This window comes from Triturus cristatus, chromosome 1_1, assembly GCF_964204655.1.
Source record: "Triturus cristatus chromosome 1_1, aTriCri1.1, whole genome shotgun sequence".
NCBI lineage: Eukaryota > Metazoa > Chordata > Amphibia > Caudata > Salamandridae > Triturus > Triturus cristatus.
This window is the reverse complement of record NC_140579.1, coordinates 121,891,977-121,915,113: the sequence shown is the minus strand read 5'-3', so window position 1 is coordinate 121,915,113 and position 23,137 is coordinate 121,891,977. Positions and strand designations below refer to the sequence as shown.

Here is a 23,137-nt window from a genome sequence, read left to right as displayed (position 1 = left end):
CCTATCTTGTGCTGCCTGCTTCCTATCCAGAGTCCTGACCCGATAAACTAGAAGCAGTTGATGGTGGAACTGTCATCTTTGAAGTAAAGCAACAGAAAGTGCCTGATGAGACAACAGCCAATGGTTTACATGCAGACACTGAAGAAGTCAGTTTGACAACTAACGAGACAGAAGGAAGTGTCAACTTTGGCATTTTGGATGGACTTTTAGACAAAACAGAAAACAGTAGCATCTTTATAGGTTACTTGCTTGTGCGTTTGCAATAGAGGTTAGCATAAAATATTGTAGAGAATGGAATTGCTGGTTTATGCATGTTGGTCAATGTCGTAATGGGCTCCCAAGTAATCTGGGTCAACCTAGTGGCTGACCTAAAGCCTGAGGTCCATCCTACTGAAGAGCCAGGGACAATCAACTGACATGGTTGTTGTGAGGTTTTGCTAAGACTGTGAGACAAACGTAACATCTGCTTTGGTTGAACTCCTTATGCAGACATTCATCGCATATAGAGTGGAGATCATCAATGGAGAAATTTCGTATTCAAACGCCTCACAAAAAAAGGACTAGCAGCATCTTCCAATTTCTAAAGATGATGTTGAAGTGGCCCATGAAGAGCTTTTCAGATCAGAGCTCGAGAGCATTCAATATCATGTGATGTCAGGTTGAAAATCTGACCTGTGCAGTTAAGCCCTGTGCCTGTTCACCTCACCTGCTGGAATTTGGGTCACATAATGAAATGATATACTAAATGTAATAAATACATAGGTAACAGAATGTTAATGAATGTATATCAGCAGTTCTATGGAAATAAAGGTTAACCAAGATTCCCATCCTGAAAAATAATTGAAGCATGTGAATCTATGAATGATCCAATGATGAAGACACAATGATTTACCCAGAATCAAAAGATGTGTTGAGGTGAGAAAAGTAGACCATCATGATATGCATTAAGTCACTTCTCAAACAATCATTCATAGGTTTGTTAATTGCAGCTACTCACCCGAAGGTCTTTCGTAGAAGTCAGAGGGTGTGGAAACAGGAGGATGAGACAGCATTGATTTGGCAGTCCATTTTGAGTTCGGAGTCCAGGATGATTCTGAGGTTGCGTGTGTGGTCCATGGGGGTGTGCGGGTTCCTGAGGGCGGGGCCCTCCAGGTGTCGTTCCAAGCATTGGGTGTGGGCCCATAATGAGTACCCTGGTTTTGTCCGTGTTGAGTTGTAGGAAGCTGCTCTTCATCCATTTGGTGACGGCTTCCATTCCTTCTTGAAAGTGCAGTTTGGAAGCATTCGGTTTGTTGGCTAGGGAGAGGATGAGTTGGGTGTCGTCTGCATAGGATACTATGTTGAGTCGCTGGGATCTGACGATGGGGGCGAGCAGGCCATGTAGATGTTGAACAGGGTGGGGCTGATGGAGGATTCTTGGGAAACTTCGCAGGTGATCGGTGTGGGATTCTGACCCGCTGTGTACTGCTGGAGAGGAATGAGCGGATCCACTCGAGGGCCTTGTCCCGGATCCCTGCATTGTGGAGTCTGCTTGCTAGGATGAGGTGCAAGACTGTGTTGAAGGCTGCAGAGAGGTTCAGGAGGATGAGGACCAAAGTCTCTCCTCTGTCGAGGAGAGAGCGGATGTCGTCTGTTGCGGCGAGGAGGGCGATTTCGGTGCTGTGGTTCTTCCTAAAGCCTAATTGGGAGGTGCAAGGATGTTGTTTTCTTCAATGAAGGATGCGAGCTGGCTGTTGATGGCTTTTTTTTCGATGACTTTTGCTAGAAACGGGAGTAGGGAGATGGGTCTGAAGTTTTTGAGGTCGGTGGGGTCCACCAAGGGTTTCTTCAGGAGAGGGTTGATCTTGGCGTGTTTTCAGTCGTCGGGGAAAGAGGCAGTCTCGAGGGAGCGGTCGATGGTTCGGCAAAGCTCAGGGGCGATGATGTTGGTGGCTCTGTGGTAGATGTGAGGGGGACAGGGATCTGTGGGGGCCCCGGAGTGGATAGACTTCATTGTCTTCAGGGTGTCTTTGGTGGTGAGGGTGGTCCAGCTGTCAAGTGTTGGCTGCGTGGTGTCGGGAGTGAGGGGTATGGGTTCCACATGTTGGTTTTCGTCATCAAAGTTGTCGTAGATGGTCTTGAATTTGTGGTGGAAGTAGGAGCTGAGTTTGTTGCAGAGGTTCTGGGAGGGGGGATGTTTGTAGTCTCACTGTTTGGTTTGCCGAAATCTTTGATGATGCTGAAAAGTTCCTTGCTGTTGTGCGCGTGGGTGGAGATTCTGTCCTGGAGTGCTTTCTTCCTTGTGTTTCTTATGAGCTGGTGGTGGGCAGTGGTGGCTGCTTTGAAGTTGTCATGGGCTACTGTTGTTTTGGAGTTTCTCCAGATCTTTTCGAGCATCTGCAGGTTTGTCAGGATTCTTGGATTTCAGTGGGGAACCAGCTAGCTCTATTGGCGTGTGTGTTAGTGGTTTTCTTGAGGGGGGCGATGGGTTAGGGCAGTCGGTGATCCATTTGTGCAGGGCTTCTGGCTGCAGTGTTTGGGTCATCGTCCGTGGTGGTTGGAGGGGAGCTGCTGAGGGAGGCTGTGAGTTGGTCGCCGGAGATCTTGTTCCAGTCTCTGCGTGGGAGCTGGTGTGGAAGTGTGCGGATGATGATTGTTTTGAAGGTGAAGTGGATGCATCAATGGTCTGTACATGGGATTTTGGAGGTGTGGCTGAAAGCGATGGAGTTTCCTGCTGTGAAGATGGGGTCGAGGATGAGTCCTGTTGAGTGCGTGGGTTCTGGTACGATCTGCGCATTGCAGTTGTTGTTCTGGCCTGTGTTGAAGGGCCGAGGAGTTGTAGCACTGGTGGGTCAGAGGTCCAGAGTTCCTGGCACTGGTCGCGGACGGGCGCAGTCGGGCTTGCCTTTCGCGCGCAAGCAGTGCACCCGCTGCGCATGGCTGCACAGCGGCCACAATTAAGTAAGGGGAGGGAGAGGAGGTGGGAGTGGGAAAACGCCAGAGGGGTAGGCGCCGAAGGGGCAGCAGCGGTGGAAAAGAGTTAAATGAAGGTTACAGCATAAGGCAAGGAATATGGCAAGGCAATACAAGTAAATACAGTACAAGGCAAAGCAATATAGTAAACACAGATGGCAAATGGAGCCAAAAGTAAAAAAGGGAACTGGGAAACAAGTGAAGAACGTGGAAAAGTGAAGAACGGGCAAAAGAGCAGAGGGGAGAGCAGAGCCTAAGCAGGAGGCAGCAAGCCTCGAGCACCAACCTGAGCAGTGCTGGGGGCAGAAACTCTTTGGTGGAGCTGCGTGAGGGGAGAGCAGTATTCTGACCAGGACGTCTCATAACCTTAAACTACATCACAACAAGACCTCAAACTACATCACATCATAGACATTAGACCATATTTTAATGTAATCACGAGATGACATCCAGACTAGACCACATCTGAGCTTTGGTAGGACTGGTTTGTGGGCAAGGTTAGGGAGACGAAAAATAATGTTACATTAAGTGGTCTGACAATCGATTACATTGTATATGTTTTGGTTTTCACTTACTCGCCGCGGCCTTCATGAATCACCAGCTTCTCTTCCTCCAATGAGAATTCTATCCATGGATCCTTTCCTTTAAACATTACTGCGGGGTAGTAGGTGGCCCTGGCTACCATGTGCCATTTGCCGGAAATCTACAGAATAGAAGAGAGCCTGAAAAGTATGCACCTAGAGACGTAGGATCTTACATGGCCAGTTGAAGCAGAGCAGGTGAAAGGCGTACTCAGTGGAGATGACCAGGAAATGAAAGTGTCTGTGCAGGGGCTTTGCCACTAGCTTCAATGATTCAGAACATTTCTGGGCTAGGACTAGACTAGTACAGGGATAAGCAGCCTGTGATGTGTGGTGCCAGTGATGCCTACTGGAGTGACATAGGGCATTCGGCAGAGGGCTAGAGTCTTTCTTTTCTAGAAATACACTAAAAGAGACAAGTAGAGGATTACAGAACTTGCCACACCCAGGACAGGAGCAGCTCAGTGGAATGATATGGGGGCACAGAATGTAATAATTCTAGTACAGGAATGGTTAGGTGGAATGACACGTGTATGCAGAATGCAATAACTCTTGGACATCTAGGACAGGATTGGCTCAGTGGAATGATGCATGCGTGTGCACGTTGTCACGTCCAGGATGGAATCAGCTCAGAGAAATGACTCTTAGCTGCAGTGCTATGTAGGACTGTATGACTTGGGTGCTGGCACACAGAACAAAGTCAGCCCTTTATTGGATTTTGGTGCTGGTCTCACTCCACCTCCTTCTTTCTACCCACAATACCAGAACATATTTTGCACAGCACAAAGTTACATTTATTGAGAGTTTAGAGATATACACTCCTTTGAATCCTATAAGTGATGTATCTGTCAGTTCCTTTGTTCTGTCCTGAGGTTGATCAGATGATGTGTTCGCTTCATGCACAGCTTCTTGCACAGTTTTCTCACCCCCCCCCCCCCCTTCAGACAGGATGATGACTTTCATACTCTAAATCTTTCTATTCCTATGCCATTAAACCATCTTCAGGAGATGCACTCTGTGACTGTAGTTACTGTGGGGGCAGGGCTCTTGAATGGAAAGAGAAACTCTCTTTCATGTAAGGCAGAATCGGTTAATAAGAACATTGCCCCCCATTTGGTGATCTCTGCTCCAGAGAGACTTCGGCCTACATTATGACTTGCTGTTATCTCCGCAGAGGGTACCTGGACCAGAGTTAACCATCATGGCTGGTTTCTTCCCGTGAGATAACGGGGATCACATGTCAATGTCTCCAGAATGTTTGACCAGGTATTAATGGATCCTTTTGGAAGGGTTTCCTCGCTTCTGGAGGGTTGAACACAGGTATACATCACCTGCTTTGTGTAGGTGCTCAATATCTGAGGATGGGCGGTGAGTGCCAGGGGGTGTGGGCAGGATAGAGAGTCTGGTGGCTGTCTGGGGAAAACACTGTCTGCACCTTCTGTAATGCTTTTGGTGGGCAGGGGTTGGTCTGTGCCTTTGTACTGCAGCCCCAGTCCTGTTTTTAAGGCTGCAGGTTGACACCTGGTAAAATTGTTGTGGTATTGTGTATTCTGTTCTAGCCTGGTGTGCTATTTTCTAGATTAGTGTGGAATGTTGTGCGTCATGGGGAATGTGTGCTGTAATTCCTGTGATTGTTCTGTCCCTGCCAGTTTCTGTCCACAACTGGGGGCCGAGCTGGTTGCCTCCTAGATAATGGTAGGGTTTCCTTACTTGGAGCTTTTTCCTTAATAAAGTATCTTTCCTTGACATACATGCCTTCTGGGTCTTTCTGCCAGCTTGCCATAATCAGTCCATTCCATTCCTAGAAGTTCAGAAACACCAGACCACTCAGATTTGCCGAGTAAGATATCCTCCAGGGGATACTGTTCCGGGCAACTCGTATCAATCAAGTAGTATTTATAGAGCGTGGCTTGTCACCCGCGAGGTTTTCGAGGCACTTGCAACTAGCAAAGTGCTACTTCAGCCAATAGCTCATCAATGCTAGCTCTAATTCCATCTTATGCAACGTTGAGGTCTGTCATATACCTAAAATGGTGGTTCATGCCAACTTTCAACTGTGCCCATACGTATTGGACCATATGGGAGTTGCTATTGGCCTAAAATTAACAGAGCTACCTCTTTTAAGTCCTACTCTGAGCCTAACTTCTCCAAATTTGGACTGAATTCTATGGCAGTGTCTTCTGAGGCACTCATAGAGCCCAAAAGTACCAGGGCCTGTGGTGTTGACATGCCCCATCAGCAGGAACCTTCCAAAATATTACAATATTCTTCTCATAAGTGTGTGTGATGCCAGTATCAAGCAGTCTTGGTCTCGAAGCCCACCTTAAGGTGAAGATAGTACCTTCCTTTGAGTTTGACTCCACCCAGAAATGTTCAAGTAGTGCTCCTGTGCACCGCTAGGTGGCGCTCTGCTACTCCACGTGGACACAGAGCAGGGCAGCGTGTAAGCACCACCCTGCATGTTGACATCAGTTCTTTTCTTTCCTCAATTTTATACGCAGATCTGGAGTTTCGCTCTCTTTTGTTTGTTGACAAATTCTTTTAGAAATTCTTTCCAGTGTCAGGGTCCACCCTCGTTGCCTTCTAAGTCCTTCAAACTGGTTGTATGATGGAACCCCGCATGCATTTACTCCGCATGCTTTTACAAGGCAGTCACTACCTCCCCTGTACCGTTTCCACGCTTTAAATTACCACGCGAGTCGCTACAACGACTTGCTTTATGGGACGCTGGACTTTGGAACAGTATAAATTACTATTCCAACTCCAGTTTACGCAACAGTAGGGAAGGTGTTGGACTTAAGAATCCAACACAAGTCCAACAACGTACCCCCTACAGCAAGTCACTGTAACGACTTGCATGGTAAAGTAACACGCGGTAATGTCGCAGTGACTTTGTTGTAAAGGCTGGTCGTTGTTCTGACTGCAGGATAAAGGATGATTCCCTTTAAAACCTGCCTCGGGTTTGGCATGACTCTGGCACAGACTCCCACTCTGGCTCCGAGAACGGCATCTCTTCGCTCTTCACTGATGTCAATACCAACGTCACTGGCACCAGAGGTCGAGCCCCTGCTGACTCCAGTATCCGAGCTCGTGCTGAAGTCACTTTGACCACAACTGAGCTCGCATCTTGATACCACTCCAGTGCTCCCGCTCGCAGTAAGCTATGTCTCTTCCATGGAACCGTCCTCAGAGAGTTCATCACCTTTTTTGGTCAGATTCTGATCAGCTTGACAATGATGACAGAGGCGATGGGAACGATTAATGCCCACACTATAATTATGCTGACATTTCCATGAACTTACAATAGGCGAGTGGACTGGATACCTTCCCGAAGACACGGTTAGTGTCGCCCTACAGACGAGAGTGCATCTTTTACTGTGGCAATAAAATGTGCAGCTAAAGTCCTGTACGTGCAACTACCCCCAGTGGAAGTGAAGTATACTGGATGAAGCTGTGCACCTGGGGCCGGCTTCATCTGAGCCTCTACTCCCATTTAGTAAAACCCTTATAGGCAAAGCCCAGCTCTTGATCAGCAGTAAACAGGAAGGTGACCAGATGCAACAGGCCGGCACCAAGGGGCCCAAGTTCCTTACTCAAATCTCGACTCCTGAGAGTTTGGTGGTCTAAGCTTCCTCCAGTAAGGGCTCGGAGTCAAACAGCATTGGGGCTTTCAGAAAGCAGATGTTCTCCTCCGCCAGCTTTGCATTGGGTTCAGTCAATGCAGTGTGCCTGTTAGGTCATTTATGCATGCCCTTTGGGATATGGCCAGTGAGATCTTGCTGGCAGTCCCAGAGGCGTTACCGGCCTCTTGGGCTCAAACTATTCAGGACAGCCAATATGCAGCCAAGTATGTCATCCCGGCTGGCCACCACTCTACGGACTGCTTAGGCCGTGCAGTGGGCACTATTGTGGTGCTCCGTCTCCATGCATGGATGAGATCTATTGACTTATCTAGGAATCACTCAGTCCTCCACCCCTGCGGCATCAGCTTCAAAGCTGCTTTAGTTCACCCTTAGCTGCACACAGCTACCCTGTGGACGGCAGGATCAGACATTTTATTCCAGGGTGAGCGACCATCACATCTGACTGATGGATCCTTCAAATTGTTCACCAGGACTTTGCCCACCATTCCTTTCTGACCCATTTTAACTTCCGCCAACTTCAGAGCTGCTTTCAGAGCAGCATTTTACCATTGTGCTTCAATAAGTGCAGGCTCTAATGGCCTAGAGGGTCACTGAGAGGGTTCTAGCCTCAGAGGTAGAGATGAGTTGCTACTCTTGCTACTTCCTTGTGCTGAAGAAGGACAGAGGCCTTTGTCCTATTTGCAGAGGCTAAATTCAAATGCTTACTTTGGCCCAAGTTCTGTCTGACCTGAATCCAGGATTCTGGATGTTTGCCCTGGACCTGTACAAAGCCATTTTAACATGTCCGCCCTGCAGTCCCATGAACTCTACCTGTGGTTTAAGGTAGGGTAGGAGCATTTCTGTTTTCTGGGCTCCCCTACAGCCTTACCAGCGCCTCTCCTGTGTTCACAAAAGTGATGTTGGTGGTTGCAGTGCACCTTCAGAGATTGGGTATAACAGTTTTCCCCTACCTCAATGAGTCTGACTGGCTGCTGAAGGCAGGCTCACCAGTGTGGACCACCTCCAGATGGTGCTGGGGTCCTCACTCAACAAATCGAAGTCGCGCTTGGCTCTCATGCAGGGGCTCCCCTTTCTTGGGGACATTCTGGGTACGGTGCTGTTCAGGACTTTTTCTCCATCACAATGAGTCCAGAGCATTTGGGCTATGACCCTGATGTTTCAGCCTTAGTCCTGGATCTCAATGGGAGCTGCTCTGAGACTTCTTAGCCAGTTGGCCCCATGCATTCAGCTTACCTCCTTCACCAAGTGGAATATGCAGGCTCTGCAGTGAGAACTAAAGTCTCAGTAGGTCCAGCACCAAGCAAACCTGTCAGTTGTCATCACGGTTACAGAGGAGACCAAACCAGTCCTGCAATGATTGACTGCAATCTGACCAGTATCAGACCCTTCTCTCTACCCCGCCCAGAGTTGACCGTGGTGTTGGATGCATCCCTGCTGGCCTGGGGCGGTCACCTCCTAGAGGAGAAGATCAAAGTTCTCTGGTCTCTGGTAGAAACTCAGCCCCACATAAATATGTTGCCATCCATATAGGGAAGGCAAGTGCAGGTTCTCATGGACAGCACCACTGTCATTTGGTATTCAAACAAGCAGGGCGGATTGGGGTCCTTGGTCCAGTGCCAGGAGGTGCTACACATTTGGAGTTAGCTGGAGTGTCAGAGTCGACAAGCTAACCCGATGGTGTCTGGCAGATCACAAACTCTGGCTGGCCCCCAAGGTGGCACAGAGCATCTTCGAACAGTGGTGAGAAACCTGGCTAAAACCGTCATCGAGAACACGCGCTGTCACAACTTTTGTGCTTTGGATTTAGTTCTCAAGAACGCTTCCCTTGGAGAAACTTTCAGGCTTCAGTGGATCACAGAACTCCAGAATGCCTTTCTGCCACTGCCTCTCCAGCCCCCAGTTCTGAAAAGGACCAGAAATGACAAGGAAGTGGTCCTTAGTCACTCCGGAATGGGCCAGGAGAGTGTGGTATCTGGAACTTCTTAGCATGAGCTTTTGTCCTCCCATCAGGCTCCCAATGCAGGAAGATCTTCTTTTGCAGCAGCATTACATGGTTCTGCACTCGAGCCAATGCAATGTGCACCTCCATGCATGGAGATTGAGCAGCTGCAATTGACTGTGTCTGATCTACCACAGGAGTTAGTGGATGTCATCCTTATGTCCAGATATAAAGTCCATCTATAAGAGCTTCTGGGACAAGCTTGAAGCTTGGTGAGGAATCCACAGCACAGACCCCTACAAGCCAAACTCAGATGAGTTACCGTTTGTTGTCTCTCTAGCCCAGCATTGCAAGGAAGCCGCCAGACACTCAAAACTGTCTTTCTCGTTGTGATCAATTCATTTTGTAGCATGAGTAAACACCAAAGACAATCAAGTGGATGATCAGTTATTTGTGGGGTTCTCTAGGGCAAGAAAGGTAAAACAGTACAGAAAAGGATTCTGTCATATTGCGTAGTCCTCTGTATCAAGTCCTGTTTCGTATTAGCCGACAAGCAGCCTCCAAAAGAACTGATGGTGCATTCCACCAGGACTGAGGCTGCTACCACTGCGTTGGCATGTGCAGTACCTATTCTAGACATCTGTCAGGCTGCAAAGTTTATGTCTGTGAACATGTTCACTAAGTCTATTGCCTTGACATCCAGGTCTGAGAAGAAGGGCATTTTACTCATTTGGTCCTGCAGAACTTTCTGGTCTGAGTCCACTCTACAAACCCTCCTCCTTGCGGAGGTACTGTTTTGTTATCCATTCCAAAGGTGAGTTATCGGCCTCTTCTGACTTCCATCTATCTGAGATTCCAACTGTCCTCTAGTTCCCTACGCATTCCATAAATGTAGGCTGTAAAGACACAGTTCTTTCCAGTTGCACTATGTACCAGTATGCCTTCCTGATGGGTATGTACATCATAAGGACTGATTTTTGGTCACTTAGCAGCTGCCTCAAGCAAGACGAGATTTTTGGGAGGATACTTTGTGTGGGGACTCTTTGGCCAACATTCAAGTGCCTTGTGTTATAGGGGACTTTTCCAGAGATATACTTGTGTGCGTTAATACACCCCCAACTCAAGATCTTCCAGCTCAGCCCTGTTGGTTTATACACCAGCCCCTTCAAATTCACTGCCGGCAATGCATGATCCAGAATTCGCCCTTTTCAACTCACCTATCACACATCTGGGTGACTTTAATTTGGAGCCATCGGAGCCAGTCATGACCTGGATGTGTACTTTGTCTATTCTAGATAATATGATCATTTAGTTAGAAATGAAGTCTGCTGAGATTTTGAGAAGCACATGCTTCTGTGGGAGTCAATAACAGAATTGACTCTAAACAGCCCAATTACATAGAAAGCACCAATATAAGACAACTCAGAGCTTGTGTAGTTGGGCATCCTCATCTGCTCCAACGCTTTGGTGCAAAATCAACACAATTATCAGCTAATTGGTGAAAATAAGGATGACAAGGCACACCGGTTATAAATGACCGGACAGTTGTGCTTCAATGTGATTTTGTTCACGGAGCGGCCCGCTTCGTACTTTTAATGGCTGTCGCTTCAAACAGAGAAACAGTCCTGTTTTCTATTGCTTCTTCTCCCTAGCTAAGGATGCACAATTTGAAAACATAATGGGGAGAAACACTGATCCTTCCACCTCCACCAGCCTAGTTTTTGAAAATGTATGCTTTCTGTACGGTTGCTGCGGATTGGTTTGCTTTTTTGACTGAACCCTATTTTTGCATGTTGTAGAGCTCTATGCCCTTTACCGTTGCTCGCTAGTAGTAAATGTGCCTGTGCTTCCCCTTTCAACATGATGAGATTGGTATATCCCTAATTGGCATATTTGGCTTACCTATTAGTCTCTAGTGTATGGTACAATGTGTACCCAGGGTTTGTAAGGTAAACGTCAGTTATTGACTGCATCACCCATTGTGCCATCCACGCCAGTGATAATGCAAACATGACTGCAGGTCAACCATGTGTGACCTAGATGTGCAGTTCTCAAACTGCAAGATCATTCTGTAAAATGAAGCCCTTTTGACATGTTGAAGCCTTTCATTTCAATATTAATAAGCCACCTCTAAGTAGGTCTTATTACTCATAAGGCAGGGTGTGCAGTATCTAAAAGTAGGTCATGTAAATGCTTACTATTCCACATGCCAATAAAGTGAAAAAGTCCCAAAAGCTGGCTGCCTCATAGGAAAGCACGTAGTTACATTATTACATAATGCTAATTTTCTTTATAAAGCAGCTACAAAAATAATTTAGGAACTAATGCATTTTTGTATAACTATTAAGGAAATGGTACTTTTAGAAAGTTACCTTTTTCATGCCTGATGTCCCTGAAAACTAATCTCCAACTTCTGCCAGCCAGCAGTTACCATTCGAATAGATGTGAATGAGGTGTGAACTTATTCTCAGGGCCGAGGAAAAAGGTCTTGAGTGTAGACAGTTTTGTTGTGCCCATGACAGGATGGCCTGTGGGCTAGGCCCATAAACTTAATTAACTTCAAAGAGGCCTACTTTGTCAGAAGCAGTTGCAGCTAACATCCATAGGTTCACCCATCTTTTGTCACCAGAGCCAAATCACAGTGGGCCTCTTGTTGACATCACAGTGTCAAATCCTGCTGGAGTGTCACAACCTGCTTGACAAGTCTTCTATGATTTTACATATTTTAGTATTAGATGTGGGATGACACTAGGATTACCATAGTATGCACCCCACACACACCCAGCCCTCATAACTAAGTTTTGTCTGATAAAGACCTTTAGCATCTTGATAATGCCCAAAGGTTAGCCCCGGGAACCTTTACCCAATTAGTTAGGGATTCCTCAGGGGTCATTCCCACCCGCTAGCTCATGCCAGGCACAAATATGGCATCTGCAGGCACCCACTTTAGAACACTCCTGGACCTGTGGTTGATTTTTTTTTTTTTATATTTTTTTATCGTATCATTTTTTAAGTATGGTGGGACCATGTTCACGAAATATATTTAGCTTCTTTTTCCTATTAACATCGCTCCTTTACCATCCTTTGCAACATGGCGCCGATAATTCACCGCTGTTGCAAGACATCTGAGCGGTCTAACATCTTCACTTCCGGTCCGTACGGGTTCTTTTCCTTTTTTTAAATACGTGCTTTATTTCGAGTAGTAACACACTCAACACGAGACCGTTGGTCGGCACTGCTGTACTAAACAGCACGAAACGCTGGACTATCAGCACGAGGTAAATGCATGTTTTAACTTGTCCGTTCACTGTTGTTTACGCGCTACGAATTGCTAACAGCACTTGTTTCACTTTTTCACCCTTAGTTTTTATATGAATAACTTGCACATAAACGCGTAGACGTTGCAAACACTTTTCCTTGTCCTTTCTGTATTTTTAACGTTCACTGAACACGGTTCTGTTTATGATCACTGATTTTTTCTCCCACCATCGGCAATTCACTTTTCATGGTCTTTTAATCACTGCAACTCGAGTAATTCACTCCTGTTCTACACGGCACGTTTTTCTTCTGTTATCGATTGTGTTTATCTATCTCAGCACATGACAATGTGGCCACTTTAGTATCTTGGCATTGATTGTTATTCGACTGGCAAGGTCCTCTTTCGGCTTTTGTTTGATGGCATAATCACTCATTGTAAATGTTTAGTTACATATTTGCATTTCTTTGTTTAGATTCCCCTGATGAAGGGCCAGATGGGCCCGAAATGCATTGGGAGCATGTTTACCAGATGATATGGAGTGTATATAATATCATCATCATTGCATCTAAAGCGCATGAAGCATTTTGAAAAGAAATCCTCGCTCAATAAATTGTGACTCTAAGTATCTACTGCATCCCTACTCAATGTAGCGTTCAGACTGTTTAAAACGTTTTCAGCATATGCTTGAAATGGTGTGCCCAGAGGGACGTTGCCTGTGATCAGCCAGCGCATGAGAATCTCATTGTCTTTGTACACTCCCAGGGTTACGAGAGTGATACCTCAGTGGCACCCAACAAATTTTTCATTTTTACCACCCGCCTGGTCTGTGCACGACCCGACTTTTCTTTTTTCTGTTGATCAGAAAAGGACTGAACCTCCTGTTTGAGACCAGAGAAGAGCCTAGAGCACTGGACCTTCTCCCTCTCTTATACCCAGGACAAAAAAATGGACTCCAAGGGTCATAATGCTGATATCCTTTTAAAGCTAAAGGGACGCAACAAGCCAGAACAGGCCTTTTGCTGCAACTGCCCGGGTGACCGGTGTTCACTGGACATCGACTGAACTCTCCGGTTGGCCTCTGCCTGTTAAGTCTCTAAGTGCCTTCCTTGAGGTTCCTGGGGGCTTAAGTGTACTCCTGTGGTGGATTGGGACTTTAAGGACTATAAACAGAAGGTAAAATCTTTGACTGGGACAAACCACATTAATGTGTTCAACACACACTCCATTGCAGTCAGTGTCAGATTGAGCCTTGGCCCTGTTCTATTGTGACAATTAACTTTGTGCTTTTGGTGCTATTTCTACTTAAAACCTTTTTTTAAATTATATCTCCGGTTCCCTTTTTTGTTTTTTTATAATTTTGGTGTCATTTTGTTTATTTAAGTTATCTCATTAGTTTTGTGATTTTTATTGTTTTGCATTTCAACTTCATTACTGTTTTAGTATGACATGAACACTTTACACATTGTCACAAGCCTTGTCCGCTCCGTGCCTGCTCCGGTTACTTTAGTGACTTTATTGATTCAGTCTAGCAAGGATTGTGGTTAGTACCTGAGGTGGGTACCCTCCCCGACACTTACACCCCAATTGCTTGTACTGGTCTTGATGCTCTTCTGTTGGAGTGTAATAATTAAATGCTGAAAACTCTTTCAGATGTCCTCCCTGAGCTCTCCAATGCAACAATTAGCAGCTGAAGCATCTAATTCTGATTTCTGTCCTGGACTGCATGAACAAAGAGGTGTGAGGATGTGCACTACTAGGCTCTATGTAGTCTACCTTTTCTTGAGTGATGAGAAATGTCTTTGGTCTCCAGATGCATGGCAAAGAGATCTCTGTGATGGCCACCATCTATCAGCTTCCTTTATGAAGGTCCACTGGGGCCAGTCATAATATTTATATGCTGCACCTTAAATTACAGAAGCAGGACTGACACCCCAGCAGAGATTTCAGAGCATCTTACTCGGTATGGGTGAATTATTTTGTTCCACGTTCCTGTGTTTAGGGCTCTATTGTAGACCCATTGACCTATTTGTGGTGGTTGAATTGTTTGGCATTCCTTTTCTTTCTCCTTTTCCACATCCCCTCCATCTTGTCTCTCCAGTGTTCTTGGAAGAAATACTGGAATTATTGGTTTTGGGCTTACTAAACCAGTTACTATTGAGATTAGAAAATTGGTTCTGGCCAACATTATTAAGTGGTCGGAAGGCAACACAATGTCTATGTTCTACGTAAATAAGCAAATGACTCTCAGTCTCTTAATGTTTGCCTCCTGGCCATCAAATCATGGCTCCAGAAGATTGACTTGTAAGCACTTCATGTGTCTAGTACCAACTCAGCACTTCCACAGCAGACAGGAAACATGTTCCCATTAGTATGATTCCAGCAGCTCTATAGTTCCAGCTATATCTATAAGCAGTGTGCTCTCCTGTCACATGCATCACTGTTGCACCTCACAAGAGTGCACGGAAGTGACTGGATTTGATGCTGTTCACCATACCAATAAAATAAACAGATACGTACAAATAGCAACAACAAGCATTAATGTTCTCGTTCGTCACTGAGGGCTCCCAAGCAAAGACCTGGCTCTGTCTAGTGACAGTGGTACGCACGCAGTTTGTGTGCCCTGGTTAGGCATAGATAATTTGACCAGGCAAAACATGTCACTCTTGGGTTAGCATTGGGCACTCAATCCCTTCTATATTATTTTATTATTCGGGCCATTGGCCTAAGATTAAGCATGATCCTAGGGGCATCCTGTTGGCTGAACCAACCTTGATTCCCAGACTTGTTACTTCTGCCGGTGGAGCCCCTTGTCTGCTCCTGTCCTGTGTTGACGTGTTATCGCGTATTATCACATGAGGGGTTACTTCTCGATCTTCCATACTTGAGCTCCTTGGTCGCTGTGAACCTGACACAGGACCACCTGAGTTTGTCAAAGTCCAACATGAATCTGGATGTTCCAGGAGAAAAGCTCTACCGGGGCACAGTGCCAAACCAAATGGCAGAGGCTCTGCCGCTGGCTTTTGCTAAATATGTTAATCTTCTGTCCCTTACTGTGGATAACTTGTTATCCTTTGTTTCTCAATTCGCTAGGTTGAGCCTTCCAGTAGAAATAAGAAGTTTTCTGTCTGGTTGCAATAGGGTTCCAAAGATATCCTAACAGATCCTTCGGGGCAAACCACAATGGGCACACTTCATTTCATGGATTACTTAAATAACTCGCAGGTCCAGAGCCAACCTATTTGTGGTTCTTTACGGGCCCAAAGAAGTCCTGACTACAAGTGATATTTGAAAAGTGACCTAGCAAATGCTTTTTATTGGCTGTCACGTTGGATTAGTGCACTGGTCAGTGAGCTACAAGCACTGGCATGTCGTGAATTTTACAGGTTGTTGTTGTCCACTAGCCTATTCTAAGGTAGTGCTTTCCCCTTCTTTACACATCTTTGCTAATGAATGATGGAGTCATTGTGGATGCTCAGAGATGTTTCAACATGTGCCAAGAGGAAACAAAGATTTGGTGCTACTCCGACAGGTTCTTTCTCAGGCACCAAGGCTCCTCTTCTCTCTTCTGGTGACTGATACATGGACTCCTCTAGCCCTCAATGTAGTACATCCTCTTGTGGCAAGCATCCACATGCAGGAAATGAGAGCCAAGATGGCATTGGCCATTTGCCTCATGCTGTTTACCTCCAGCAGTCTAGAGGGATACCTGTGCATGTCAAGCAAACTAGTAATGTGAGCTTCAGGGCTGGTACCCATTCTAGCCAGGTGTTTCTGAAGAACATTTTTGTCTATGTTAGTGATTAGGAGATGACCTGCCTCTTCTAAAGTCTTCATGCACTGTGTCCTTCTCATGACTCTAAAGGAATGGGGACTGTACATACCTGTAAGTGACCCGTACTTGGGCGACAGTGGGGCACATGCTGAGGGTGAACTTGCAGGCGTGTAGCACTTCCACCCCACAACAAATGAAAGCATTTGCTGTGCTAGAAATGTTTTGGAACCCTGACCTGGGCATCCTAAGAGACTGAAAGAAGAGAGGACCATACATCCCTGTACACGACTCGCTAGGGTGAGCGCCTTTCCCAAACCTGATGACTTGTTCTAACCGCATCACTGGCTGTGACCGGATGACTAGGGGACATGTCATTGGGAACAGGCTCTTTATTTTTTAGCCTCAGGGGGATCAGCCCGGACCCCCCTAACTTTTCAGAGTGGAGCGCACGTTTTCTGGCTATATATGATACGGAAATGGGTTTATATGAGTGCAAGGGGAGAAGGGCGCAGAAACGGGTCATTTCATTTGGTGTCCTCGGTCTCTGAATGTATGGAGACGCTGAAACAGGATTTTGGGGGGTATTCCAAGAGGTTTCTATAGTTGGGAGGGGGCTCCACCCACATCATAGGCTCTCCCCTTTTTTTACTATGACTAAAGTACTATTAACCTGTGGTTGGAAAGGAGTTCTGTGTATGGACTGTAGTATTATGTGCGATTTTGATAGATACATTTGGTTTTTATCAGTTGGTCATCTCATATTCGATTTCCGGTTACCTCAGAATCTGCTGAGTAATCATGTATGTACTTTACTGAACTTAATGTATAACTTGGGTATATTATGTTTGGAAAAAATCTGCTTATTGTATAAAAATGTGGAAGCTGATGTTTCGTGTGAGTTACATATGTGATGCTGCTATATTGGGTAAGGACTGAATATAGGTTTTATTCCCTATTCTCTTTTTTTTTTAGCTATTTATTGATATCTTCTCTGTTGCTACAAAATCTGGTTGATTCTGATTATGTATTGCTTCTCATACCTTAATAAAATAAAAAATAAAATTAAAAGAAAAGGAATGAAACTTATATAAAGAGACTTTCATGTCCTGGGGAAGATTATTGTTATTATTATGGTGTAATTATCATGAAAAGATTGGTAATCAATGCAAAAGAAGAAAGGATGTCATGCACATCATTTAACCAATGCTAAAGTTACAGTACATCAATAAAGTAAAGAAACATTAGACTGAAATGATAACCAGAAATTAAAACATATTTTAGACCATGTATTACCTTAGTAAAAAGGATACGTCATCTCCATTTCCCCATTCCCGGTTGGGCAAAGGCAGTTACCACACAAGCATAAAACATTGACAAAGGTGATGCATCGTTGCCTATGTACTCGAAAAACGCAATCAGCGAAGCGGGCGACTGCGGGACGCCACATCGCCCATGGCATATGTGTTACTGGAAATGCAAAAAGGTGGAGGTAGACCACTCACGAGGAAAACCAAAATGGCCATCCACATGACTGTGCTTGTACTGAGGATGGTTCAGTCACCTCTGTGTGCTTCGGCGGGGCGTGGGGAGTCTCCAAAGCAGTTAGTTTACAGAGAGTCAACTTACGTTATGTGGGACCAGTGGATCCATCAGGTGTTCGACTGAGTCGCATTCTTTTACTGGAGGAAGAAGAAATGGAGAGATGTTACTGTGGGTCCAGGATACACATGCATGCCTGCCCTCAAAATGCAAGTTTTGGGTGTACATGCCAGCTTTCCCTTTTATTGGTCATTGTTATATGCTAGTCCACCTTCTTAGTAAGGGTCCTTGGTTTGCATGTCAATCTTGTCTTTTAGTACAGGTCCTGGGTATACATGCCAACCTGCCATGTTAGGTAAGTCCATAGTATACCCTCTGGCTGTCTTTGTGTAGTTCTTGAATCTGAAGGGCAACCTGCCCTCTTTGTGGAAGTCCCTAGTATACATGGTTCACTACCATATTAATGAGGGTACGTGGTATATATGGTCTTGCATAGACAGGCTAATCTCTCTTTACAGGACCACATGTTTCATTATTTCAAATAGCAATAACCTAATTGCGATTCTCTGTGAATCGCAATTAGGTAATCGCTATTTGAATTTATGAAACTCCATGAGCTTCATTTAGTGTTTCCTAATCGGTCACAAATCGACCTACCTCATTAATTTTAATGAAGAAGGTCGCAGTTTGCGACCGAATCTATCTCGTCATCCCGCAGTCTTTGTCCCCGCAGGGAATCACAACGCGGTGGTTACAACGACCGCGTTGTGATACCGCATACCATTACTCCGCAAGTCGGAACAACGACTTGCGGAGGGGGGCGCTGGATGTTGGAATAGTATAATTTACTATTCCAACTCCAGTCTGTGCGGACACAAGGGAAGGTGTTGGATTTTAAATCCAACACCTCTCCCCCCCTCCGCAAGTTGTTGTTCCGACTTGCGGAGTAATGGTATGCGGAATCACAACACGGTCATTGTAACGACGCGTTGTGATTCCCTGTGGGGACAAAGTTTCGCGGTAAACGTTTTTAACCTTTGCGATCCATTAGGAATCGCTAAAATCACAAGGATGGTGGCCTGCTTGGGTCAGCAGACCACCATGTCTGTGATTGCTTTTATATAATGCAATATTTTTTTTTTAATACAGCCTGTTGCATTTATAAAAGAAACATTGTAAGTTTTCTTTTAGTTTTTCAAGCACAGGCAATGGTCCTTTTACAAACACAAAGGGGAACACAAATTACAAAGGGGAAGGGGTCCTTCCTGTTTGCGAATGGGTTACCCGCTACTTGAAGTAGATGGTAAAATGTGAATGTTTTGCGACCGCATTAAAGTTGCTAAACAATCTTACATACCACTGCGGTTTGGTATTAAGAAGGGATGCCCTAAACACGCCCCTCCCTAATACTGAATCGGTATGTATTCGCAATTCCAAATTGCGATTTGGTAACAATTTACCAAATCGCAAATTGGAATTCATACATATCGGGCAGTTTGCAACCTGTAAAATGAATGATACTTGTGGCTCTTAGTGAGGCTCTTGGAGTATAAATACCAACTTGCTAACTTAGTGTGGTACTAGGAATGTATTTCAAACTCACCTCTTGACCATAAACATGCACAAGTTCTTTTGTCACACTGTTGATAATTGTACACTGTCTTTTACATTCGGCTTCCTAAGTCTGTAGTATGTAAGTTCATAGAAAAAACACATATTATATCCCATTACCGAGACGCCAAGAATAAAAAGCCCATTTGGTGAAGAAACAAATTGATAAAAATATAATCTGGTCAAAAATAATAGCAAAGAAACCGGTCCTAGGATGCTTGCTTCTGGTCCAGGGAGGACCTGGCTTGTTCCCATGAGGCACAGGGCAAAGACTGATTTGCATATGGTCAGGTCTAAACTGGGGTGGCATGGTGAGCAAAAGAATGATGGATTTAACCCAGATCTCTGGACTGGGGGCGAATGTATTGATTTGTTCTGCATTCCGTCCATCAATTGTGTGTCTTTTGCTTTCTCACCCTAAGTGCGCCAGTAGTCCGAGACGTGGGTGCTGGGCTCACTGTGCCACTGGAATCAAGCTATCCTGGCTGAAAAGGGGTGAAACCCCAAAACCGGTCTAGGATGCTGGTTTCCGGTCCAGGGAGGACCTGGCCTGGCAGTTCGGGCTGCACTGTTCCCATGAGGCACAGGGTCAAGACTGATTTACATATGGCCAGGTCTAAACTGGGGTGGCATGGTGAGCAAAAGAATGATGGATTTAACTCAGATCTCTTGACTGGGGGTGAGTGTATTGATTGATTCTGCATTCCGTCCATCAATTGTGTGTCTTTTACAAAATAATATTAAAACAGCAAAAAAACGATGTAGAAGAAATATAATTGTGCAATGCTTGGAGGGATCATAGGCCCTCCTTTAGAAATGGGACAGCAGGTGAACTGAAATACATCAGCAGTCCCCCCTCACTGCCAAATTTGGGGTTCATCCACCATCCCATTTATAGATGGGAGAACAGCAAGGGTTTTGCTGGTGGACCACCAGCTGGCAGTGGCCACTGAAACCCTTGATCTGATGGTCACCACTGGGTTGCCATGTCCTAGTGACTGTCGCCCCTAGTTATTAAGGGTGTGGTGAATGTCACTGGATTGTCCTAACTGGCATTTCATTGAGGCTTTCAGAACCACACCAGGCAGACGGGATCCCTAAAAAGACAGGCGGTCTTCCATCAGGGGGACAGAGACAACAGCCCTCATTGACCTGTCAGACTCGTGGCCCGCCCCATCTTACTGTAACTGAGAGCCATAGTTTTCATTTTAAAAAGATGGGGACACAAGGGTAGGGGAAAGCAGGGATGAGAAAGGGTTCAGAGGAATGAAGGTTCCCCCAAAAAAGAAAAGAAAAGAGGAAGGGTATGGGGTATGGAGAAAATACATTAATTTTAAAAATGTGTGCTCAAGAGATTGAGGGGGGTGAAAAACAAAGGAGGAAGGTAAAGATGTAAGAATGTATGTGCAAGGGGAAAAACAGTGGAAAGAGTGGAGGAAGGATTTTCAAGAACTATACAAAGAAAAGTAAAACATCACTCAATAACAGGACGAAAACAAGTTACTTACCTGTAACTTTAGCTCTCCAGTATCGGAAGCTTTCATAGATTCACATGCCTGAATCATTCTCCGTCGTCGAGATGGGAGTCCCCGGTATATAAAAAAGCAATGCTTAGATAAGTACAAAACAGAAAAGAGGCCTAGGCCCATTTTCATTTTGCAACCCATAACTCTTGTTATGTAAAAGAGACCAAAGTTTTCTCTGAACCAATCAGAGCCTCTTACCACCTAGAACACTCCTGAGAGAACCTTTTGCCCCTAAGGTTTTCGAGCACTTGTGCCTCAGATAACTTGTGTGCCATAAGTCCAAAGGTGAGCCTCTCAGGGGAGGAGGGTGGGTCGCATGTGAATCTATGAAAGCTTCCAATACTGGAGAACTAAAGTTACAGGTAAGTAACTTGTTTTCTTACTCCAGTATTGGAGCTTTCATAGATTCACATGCCTGAATCAGAACAGCGAGCAGTAAAAAATTGCAAATTTTTTCGTGCATAAAACCTGACCCCAGGTATCATATATATACTGAAAACAGCACATTATATACATATATACTGATTTTTCAAAAATTCAGATAACACAAAGCATAACAATAAAATGTGCATATGTAACAAATAAAGGAAGGAGGGATGCAATAGAGGCTCACTATCACTGGAAAAGGTTCCTCAGTACTGCTTGTCCTACTGCCACATCCTTCTCAGTGGCCGCATCCAGGCAGTAATGTCTGGTGAAGGTGTGCGTACTCTTCCAGGAAGCTGCCCTGCAGATATCCTGGATAGTATTCCAGCAAACAAAGCAGTGGAGGTGGACACTGCTCTCGGAGAATGAGCACAAACTCGTGCATTCAACGGCTTCCCAGCCGCCTGATGACAATATTGTATTGCACTGGAATCCATCGGGCAATTCGCCTTTTGGATAAAGGAATACCCTTTCTGGGTGCACTAAAAGATACAAAAAGTTGTGAAGACTTGCGGAAAGGTTTTTTTTTTTTGCAAATAAAACTTGAGACAGCGCTGGACATCTAGTGAATGGAGAGCTTTCTCCGCCGCCGTAGTCGGTTGAGGAAAAGATTTCTTAAGAATTAGCGGCTTAAATGAAAGTCTGTTGGCACTTTGGGTATGAATTTCAGATTAGTTCTGAGTACAGTCCGGTCCTCCTTAAACTGCAAGAAAGGTTCTTGTATAGTGAGAGCCTGTATCTCCCCAACTCTCCTGGCCGAAGTGAGTGCTATGAGAAGAGCTACTTTCCACGATAGGAATTTAAGATCTGCCCTGTGAATTGGCTCGAAGGGCTGCTTAATTGAGATAGTACAATGTTCAATTGCCAGAGAGGTGGTGGAGGCTTTATCAGAGGGAAAGTTCTAAATAATCCTTTCATGAATTTTTTGATGATTCTTTCAGACCACAACGATGGTCCCGAGGAAGTCCTTCTGTAACGTGATATAGCAGCTAGATGCAGTGTAATAGAAGCATGGGCTAAACCAGATTTTGCCAAAAGCAGAATATATGGGATAATTTCATGAGCTGCCGACCCCAAAGGATGAATCTTAAACTCTTAAACTCCTGGCACCATAAACAGAACCTCTTCCACTTCATCCTATATGTTCTGTTTGTATTCTCTGCTCTGGCCTTTGATAATATATCTCTGCATTCTGATGAAATATCTAAATGCTGAAATTCGCAGTGTTCAGGAGCCATGTAGTGATTTCGGATCTGGATGAAGTACTTGTCCCTGGGACATCGTCAAGAGCGAAGGTATCTGTTGAAGGCGAATTGGGTGAACCTCCGACAGCAGAAGAAGCTCCGTGAACCAGTGGTGTCTGGGCCACCATGAGGCTATCAGGATAATTTTGCATGTTTTTTTCTTGATCTTTGTAGGAATGCTTGGCAGGAGGGGAATGGGACGAAAGGCATAGGCAAAGACGCCTGACCATGCCATCAAAAACGCATTCCCCCAAGATCCCCGTTGGTGAAGCCAACTTGCGAAGAACCAGCATTTTTTGTTCTGAGCTGTCGCGAAGAGGTCCACTGTTGGTTCTCCCCATCTTAGGAAGATGTCTTCTAGGATCTCCTGGTTGATCTCCCACTCGTGGCAGGTTGATTGGAGCCTGCTCAGAGTGTCCACTTTGATATTCTGATCTCCTGGAAGATGTTCCGCTTTGAGAGATATTCCATGTTGAACAACCCATTCCCATATTTTTTGGGTTTCCTGAGACAGGGAGAGTGATCTTGTACCTCCCTGTTTGTTGAGATAGTGCATTGCTGCTGTGTTGTCTGTCCTGATTAGTACAGCTGATCCCTCTACCCTCGGCAGGAAAGCCAGAAATGCTAATCCCGCTGCTCTGAAT

General features: G+C 45.3%; 1 protein-coding gene across 1 annotated transcript in view; it reads right to left on the bottom strand.

Moving 5' to 3' along the window:
* LOC146869735 (uncharacterized) overlaps window positions 1-23,137 on the bottom strand; it is a 144,211-nt gene that overhangs the window by 70,461 nt on the left and 50,613 nt on the right. The window contains exons 6-7 of the mRNA XM_085613809.1: window positions 17,774-17,826; window positions 3,528-3,655 (exon numbers count right to left, since the gene is read on the bottom strand). Coding sequence (XP_085469935.1) covers window positions 3,528-3,655; window positions 17,774-17,826 — 181 coding nt within the window. The remainder of the gene's footprint in view (window positions 1-3,527; window positions 3,656-17,773; window positions 17,827-23,137) is intronic.